The 8300-nt window shown below is 38.5% G+C and overlaps 1 protein-coding gene across 1 annotated transcript in view; it reads right to left on the reverse strand.

The window, feature by feature from the left end:
• LOC110958020 (xenotropic and polytropic retrovirus receptor 1 homolog) overlaps positions 1 to 7769 on the reverse strand; it is a 72055-nt gene extending 64286 nt beyond the window's left edge. The window contains exon 1 of the mRNA XM_051952911.1: positions 7309 to 7769. Within this exon, the coding sequence (XP_051808871.1) occupies positions 7309 to 7377 (69 nt within the window). The 5' untranslated portion in view covers positions 7378 to 7769. The remainder of the gene's footprint in view (positions 1 to 7308) is intronic.
• Between the last annotated feature and the right edge of the window lie 531 nt (positions 7770 to 8300).

Consider the following 8300-nt stretch of genomic DNA (forward strand, 5'->3'; position numbering starts at 1 on the left):
CTCTAGCCAGACTCTTCTCCTCTGTTGTTCCCAAATGGTGGAACAATCTACCAAACTCTGTGCGTTCTGCTGAGTCCCTTTATACTTTTAAGAGACAATTGAAGACTCAATTGTTCAGAGAACACCTAGGCACTTAATCTGACTCCACCTTAGGGGTAGAATAAGTCAGGTGGTCCAAAACCCAGCACTTATTTAGCGCTGGCAAAGTTGAAAAAAAAAAGGGTTGGGGGGGTGGCAGTTGGCACTTCTTCTGCAACTTGATGGCAACACCTTTGACCAATCGCACTTGAAGCACTTTTTGCACTTACTGCAGGTTTTTCCTGATGTCTGAATTCTTGTTTGTGTTGTACGTCGCTTTGGACAAAAGCGTCTGCTAAATGAAACTGTAGAATTGTAGAATTGTTGCATCTCAATTCACCAATTTCATCTCCACCACCTAAAAAAATCTTTATTTAAAAAACCCTGGTGTGCATCTGATGCATGTGGATCTTTATCCTCAGCATGCAATGATTAAGCAACTACTAATTTAACATGTTTGTTACGGGTTCTTAAATATGAAAAGCTTTTGCATGCAATGAAAAATGTCACTTGAGGTTCTGGAAAACTGTAAGATATTTTTGGGCACACAACTTCTGCTTTTTCTTCGTGCTTTGTTGGTCTGATTTAAATAAAGCATCCCAGACTCTGAGCAGTCCTGTAGTCATCCAACAGGGCGTTCAGACAGTCAATGAGTCTGTTGAGTCACACCAATGACCATCCATTTCTGCCCTTACAGCTCCTGTCTGGTCATCACGTTAAGAATCCAGCAGGTCAAATAAAGCTCCTTCCATCACACATTAAACAGCGAGTCAGCAGGGTCTGACTCTGTCCTTTAGTGTGTACTGAGTCACAATATCACACATTTCTGCAGATAAAACTGGGAGAAACGTTGTTACACAATGTTGGAATGTCAATACGGAGCAGTAAAGTCCCAGCATGGAAACAAAAGGTCACAGCTCAGGCTTCTGTGTATCGAACCATCATGGAGGGCGTCCGACCCAAACACAGCTGCAACGAGAAAACACGACGAGCAAGGAACAGCCCCAGTCAGCGTGGATCCGTAAACCTCGCTAACCCGGGTCAAACATCTTCACAGGACTAAAGCTAACTGGGCTCAGAGCCACATCTACAGCTGGAACAACAAACTCCATCTGGTCTGTGTTCAAACCCTGCAGGAGCAGAAAGAAACCGACTCCTGAAGATTCAGTAGGCATCAGCAACACTGAGAAGAACATCACCCGAACCACTTCCTCAGTCGTGTAATCAACGAAAACACAATTATTCTGAGCGTATATCTGGGCTGCAGCTGATGATAAAAGATACCATCAGTTTTTTAAATAAACAAAAAAACAAGCTTAAAATCCAAAAACATTCAAAATACCGTGTTCTCTGCCTGAAAAAATGCAAGATTGAAATCCTCCAGCAACTGCTTTTCTTTATTACCTCCACCAAGGAGGTTATGTGACACCCGGCGTCCGTCCGTCCGTCTGTCTGTCTGTTAGCAAGATAACTCAAAAACGCCTGGGCAGATTCAGATGAAATTTTGAGGGGATGTAGACTATGGTAAGAGGAAGAGCTGATTTAATTTTGGTGGCAATCCGGAAAGGATCCTGGATTCTGGATCACTTTGAATTTTTTTGTATGTTTTAGTATGTGGTCCAAAATATGACAAAAACATCATAGGTTAGTATGTCGTCCAACAGATTGGAGCAAGGTGTCCAGATAGCTCAACTGGTTCAGAAGGTGATTCATAAACAGAACTGTGTCAGAGACGCAGGTTCAATTCCAGCTCATGATCCTTTACTGCATGGGTTTCCTGTTTTCCTCTCTGTGGGAATGTCAATATCCTTGGCGAAGGTCTGTGCTCTCTGAGTGCTTTTCTAGTATAACAATATATAGCACAGATAACACTAAATATCCAGTTGTGCAGCCCTATTTTCTAGCCTGCAGTCTGTTTTCTGCTGCTTTATTCATCACATTGCTTTGCTTCTTGATACATTATCATGATGAACTGTCAATTAGCAGAACATCATGGCGGGACATGATGAGTCCTCGTGTTCATGCAGACTAACAAAACGCTCAAATAAATGCATCGGCGCAGGGATAAAGTAAATACTTGTTGTGTTCCCACTTAAAACTTAAATTCAAAAGTGCATGATCTATAAAACCGTGCAGCTCAGGAGGAACTCCACAGTTATTGTGAAATCTAAAGCACAAACAGATGTGATGATCAGTCACGTTTTAATTCCTGCTCATGTTGAAGGTCATCTTAGTCCAGGTTCCACATCCAGTCCAGTCTGATCTCCAGTGGACCGGACCAGTAAAACCACAGGATAACAACCTATAAACTAGAAAAGCACTCAGAGAGCGCAGACCTCCGCCAAGGACATTGACATTCCCATGGAACATTGTATTCACATACGTTTATGTACGATTTAGAACATTTTGGATGACATACTAAACTATGACGTTTTTGGTGACATTTGGGTAACATACTAAAAAACTATGAAGTTTTTGTCACATTTTGGACAACATACGAAAATATGACATTTTACTGAAATTTTGGACGACATACTAAACTATGACGTTTCAGTTACGTTTTGGACAAAATATCAAACTATGACTCAGAGAGTGCAGACCTCCGCCAAGGACATTGACATTCCCATGGAACATTGTATTCACATACGTTTATGTACGATTTAGAACATTTTGGATGACATACTAAACTATGACGTTTTTGGTGACATTTGGGTAACATACTAAAAAACTATGAAGTTTTTGTCACATTTTGGACAACATACGAAAATATGACATTTTACTGAAATTTTGGACGACATACTAAACTATGACGTTTCAGTTACGTTTTGGACAAAATATCAAACTATGACTCAGAGAGTGCAGACCTCCGCCAAGGATATTGACATTCCCATGGAACATTGTATTCACATACGTTTATGTACGATTTAGAACATTTTGGATGACATACTAAACTATGACGTTTTTGGTGACATTTGGGTAACATACTAAAAAACTATGAAGTTTTTGTCACATTTTGGACAACATACGAAAATATGACATTTTACTGAAATTTTGGACGACATACTAAACTATGACGTTTCAGTTACGTTTTGGACAAAATATCAAACTATGACTCAGAGAGCGCAGACCTCCGCCAAGGATATTGACATTCCCATGGAAAATTGTATTCACATACATTTATGTACGATTTAGAAATTGAAGTATTGTATTGTATTTTCATGGAAACATAAGACATATATCTTCATGAAAAATGTTATTCCATTCTTAATTAATAAACAGGGAGAGAGGAAAACAGGAAACCCATGCAGTAAAGGATCATGAGCTGGAATTGAACCTGCGTCTCTGACACAGTTCTGTTTATGAATCACCTTCTTAACCAGTTGAGCTATCTGGACACCTTGCTCCAATGTGTTGAACGACATACTAACCTATGATGTTTTTGTCATATTTTGGACCACATACTAAAACATACGAAAAAATTCAAAGTGATCCAGAATCCAGGATCCTTTCCGGATTGCCACCAAAATTAAATCAGCTCTTCCTCTAACCATAGTCTACATCCCCTCAAAATTTCATCTGAATCTGCCCAGGCGTTTTTGAGTTATCTTGCTAACAGACAGACGGACGGACGGACGGACGCCGGGTGTCACATAACCTCCTTGGCCGAGGTAATAACGACAACTCCTAATGCTTCCTTTGGTGTAGTGCAAAAGAGTTCACATTTAAGGAATTATCTTTTTACTAAACATCATGAACAACCTGAAATTTCTAAAGATAAAGAAGTTCAGTTTCATCAGCATTCATCCTCAGTTTATCATTTCCACATCACAACTTCCAGATCACAGAGTGTCTACAAAGGAACACAACATTTAGTCACCTGGAGCTGAATGAAAAAGTATTTTACTTTATGATCAATATGACAAAAGCCAGATTAAAAAAAACAACAAAAACAAGAGAAAATATTACATCAGACGCAAAACGACAAAACACGAGACAAACGATGCAAAACAAAACAAGGAAGAGACAAAAAATTAGACAAAAAAGCCACAAAGCGATGAAAAAAAATGGACAAACAACAAAAAAGTGGCCAAAAAAATGACACAAGGCCAAAACAAAAAAAAGCGGGAAACAAAACAACAAAAAAGTAGACTAACAACACAAGTGAGACAAAAAACAAACACAAAACTACAAAAACAGTCGAATAACGCAACAAACAACATGACAAAAAGAAGACAAAAAACACAAGCAAGACAAAAACAAACATAAAACGACAAAAGCCAGACAAAAAAACAACAAAATATTCAAAAAATTAGACATAAAATGACAAAAGAACAATGAACAATCTAACATTTCACTTTATGATCAAACAACTTTTCATGGTCTAGAAATGATTTTAAATTTATAGTTTTACTAATTTAAAATCTGCAGTTAATGTCTTCTCTGGAATTTTTACACTTTGAGGACCGGATTGGACCCTCTGGAGGACCACTTTTGGACCACGGGCCTCATGTTGGACACCGTGGTATAATCCCACAGAGACGTGACAACACACATCTAAAAGCAGAGTTTCTTCATTAAAATGATCCATGCTTGATCGTCCAAAACCGTAGAGAAGCTTCACACTTTAAACTGGATGACGTCATATTAATGAATCTAAATGGATCTCCAGAGCTCAAACAATCACTCAGTCAATCATCAGAAAACTATTTCTAAAGTTAAATCTTTGCACAGACTTAAGAGAAAAACTTTAAAATGCTATTTGGCTAATGTGTCCGATTGTTCTGCAAACCAACCTGTGCACTCGACTAAATATCGTCTGTAAGTAAAAACAGATGCATGCATTTTGTGCGGTCCTAAATTTGGCCAATTTGCCAAAACATTTGCACGAGATCCTCCCAGCTAAGTAGCTGGAATCAAACTTAACTAACCGTCCTGTTGTCCTCAGTTACAGGCACCAAAAAATACTGTTTACCGTCTGAAAAAAATCCAAAAATTTAGCAAAAAAATCCCCCAAATTTCTAAAAATTTACAAAACCTTCAGGAAGAAAATTCCAATAATTCCTTAAAAGTTTCATTTTTTTTAAAAAAACTCCAAATTTGACAAGAAAATTCTTGAGAATATTTTCAAAAAATGACTCAAAATATCTAAAGTGATTCCATATATATATCAGTAAAATTTCTAATATTATCTTAAGAACATTCACAAAAAATCAACCATCATTTTTGTGAACTGTATGTATTTCAAATGTGGACATCAGAAACTTTCAGAAGCTCTGCTGACTCTCTCTTGTCCAATCAAAAGCTGGACGGGAAAATTGGACGGGAAATACGACTTTTGACAATTTAGTCAACATCTGTGCGATCCTTCTGTCACTGAAATAGGAAATGCTCTTTTAACATGCATCATACATTTTTTTGCACAACGTTTCATGTTATTGTCCTTAGATAGTGCTAATGCTGGAATCCTTCTGTGTTCTGAGATGTTCCCACGCTGCGTGCCATCACATGACGTTCATGTCTCGTTTATGAATAGAGTGCTGCTGTTTGAAAGAAATGTGACTTTACTGCCAGTTTTATTTAGTTTGCTTAATTATCTGACTTTATGTATATGTGACCTGCAGACAAATGATATTAGCCATTTATATTGATCCTGCAAAATAACCAGAAACTATTATTATGACAAACTCAACTAATAAATTATTTACCATTTGTTTTGACAGTTGATTCATCAGCTTGAGTAACTTTTTCAAGAGACAAAGTCAAAATGATCTAATTTCATCTTCTTAAATTAGCACATTTTCTGGATTATTTCCTCCTCTGTATCAGTAAACAGAACGTCTTTGAGTTATGGACAAAAGCAGATGGTTGAGGACATCGTCTCAGGCTTTGGAACAAACATTTTTCACCATTTTGACATTTTATAGACAACACAATCAATCAGTTCACTGAGAAAATAATCGGCAATAAAAATTATTGTTTTTGCATTTTCCCTGTGTCACGAGCAAATGTTGAAATATGTTTTGCATTGAGTCCAGAGAAAGTTTCCTTCAGCAAATGAACATCTAAACAGCGTTATAGTTCCAAGCTCTGCAGTCAGATATAAGCTAGCGGAAGCAGACTGTAAGCTTATAAACCTAATCGTTGTGTTCTGAACCTCCAGTGCTTGGAACTGTTGGAGAAAAATGAGCTGTGCAGAGTTAAATGTCTGCACTTGTTATTCCAACTGGTCAGGTAGATCTGCTACAGCTCACAGACATCTGGCTGCCTCTCTATAACCTCTACAGTAGTTTAAAATAATGTCCAGTGTTTACTTGATGAGCCAAACGAGTTCAACTATTGGTATGCTACTTCAACTACTGCAACTGATTACAGTTCATAGTAATCAGTTCACAGTAATCAGTTCATAGTAGAATTATCTTCTGTTGATTGAAGATAACTCAGTGGAATTTGTCCAAAACACAAAGCAGCTGCATTACAGCTTTACAGTGTACTTTACTGTGCTGTATTACGTTAAATATGTACTATACCCCTGCACTATAATATACTATAAATGTACTATACCATATATTTTATATATTACACTCCTGGTTAGGTAGATATAGGTTTTGTAAGACTTATATAAGAACTGCTGTTCTGCTATTCTCTCAGGTTTCTGCAGTATAAAAATACACAGTAGCACTGCAATCCCAACCGTGAAGAGGAACCCCTGAACTGAATGTCAGGGCAGGAAAATGAAAAAGGCCGAGGTGGAATTATTATTTTTGAATCTGTTTACAATTAGAGTCCAATGAAGACAAAGATAAACAGCTGTGACTGCATTAACGGACCAAAGGCTGCAGATATCAGCACCTTTCCGTGCAGCCTGATGGTCCAGCAGCTATCTGAGGACACATGGGGGTTAATGGACACCAAGATTAACAGCTCAATAAATGATGACTCAGCCAGATGTCCTTTTGTCTCCTGAACATTCCGAGCAGAGAACAGACTCTGGAACCTGCAGAGCAACAAAACACAGCCCGGCTAGTCCTGTTGGCTAGCTAGCAGCGGCTGGTTAGCATTCATGTACACCGAAGCAGCTCCCCTGGTCCTGTCGATAGGAGGACAGGACGGTAGGAGACAGTCAGCCATGTCCTACCGACACCTCTGACATGAAATAACCGCCTTCACACCGGCGGTCCGGTTAGCCTGGAGCTAGCTGGTGGTTAGAAGGTTAATGTGGAGCTAACTTACCTCATACTGGATGTACTGTTTCCTCCACTCCGGGGTGATGTGAGCCGAGAGATGCTCCGTGAATTTCATTTTCACACTTCGGTGGGTTTATTCTCTCCTCTGTTGCCGTTAACTGGAATCGGAACGGTTCGACCGAACAAGGGAGGTTTAGCCGTTCACCAACACCAAACTGTCATCCGAAGATTAGCTCAAAGACACACAGATGCCCTTTATGTCTTCACGGTAACCGAGCTAGCTACCGGCACACATCCTGCCGTTTGAAACACAGTCGACGAAAGTCACATCTTTAGCCGACAGAAAACGGCCAAACTGGGTTTATTCAGTAGCGTCAATGCCGCTAAAGCAGCGTCTGTTTAGCGGTAAACAGGCTGAGTGTCTGCGTTAGCTGGTCTGGCTGTCTTTCCTCTCCTCTCTCCAACCTTCATCCTCCACCTCCCGTCTGATGCTGCCTTCAGGGGCGGTGGGAAATATAAATCACTGGCCGGCAGGGTCGGCTGGGAGTGTAACCCAATACCCTTCTCGTGTAACCAGGTGTGGCTCTTGTTGAGGACTTTCAAATAATGAATTGTTTTTTAAAGTGTAATTTTACTAATTTTTCTCGTTGTCTTAAACTGTAAAATTTCTTGATCTAGTGAAGTTACAGCAAAAAACTAATTAAATTAAATCAAAATATGCTTTATTTATCCTGAAAAGGTTAGAAGATGTAAAAGAAACAGTATAAATATAATGTAAAAATATGAATTCATGAATAATTATATTTCACAGTCTCAGAAAGCACAACATATGAAAAATATTTAACAATACTATGTGAGGGAGCCAGTATCAATATATTTAAATATCATGTGCAGTTCTATTCTAGTCTTATTTTATCCTCCTTTATTTTATTTTTCATTATGCATCGTATTAATCTGTAACTGTTTTTCTATAAGTCACTGTTTTTATTCTCATGTTTTGTCTTTTTTCTGACCAATATCTTTCACAGATTTTTTTCT

This window comes from Acanthochromis polyacanthus, chromosome 9 (genome assembly GCF_021347895.1).
Source record: "Acanthochromis polyacanthus isolate Apoly-LR-REF ecotype Palm Island chromosome 9, KAUST_Apoly_ChrSc, whole genome shotgun sequence".
Classification (NCBI taxonomy): Eukaryota; Metazoa; Chordata; class Actinopteri; family Pomacentridae; genus Acanthochromis; species Acanthochromis polyacanthus.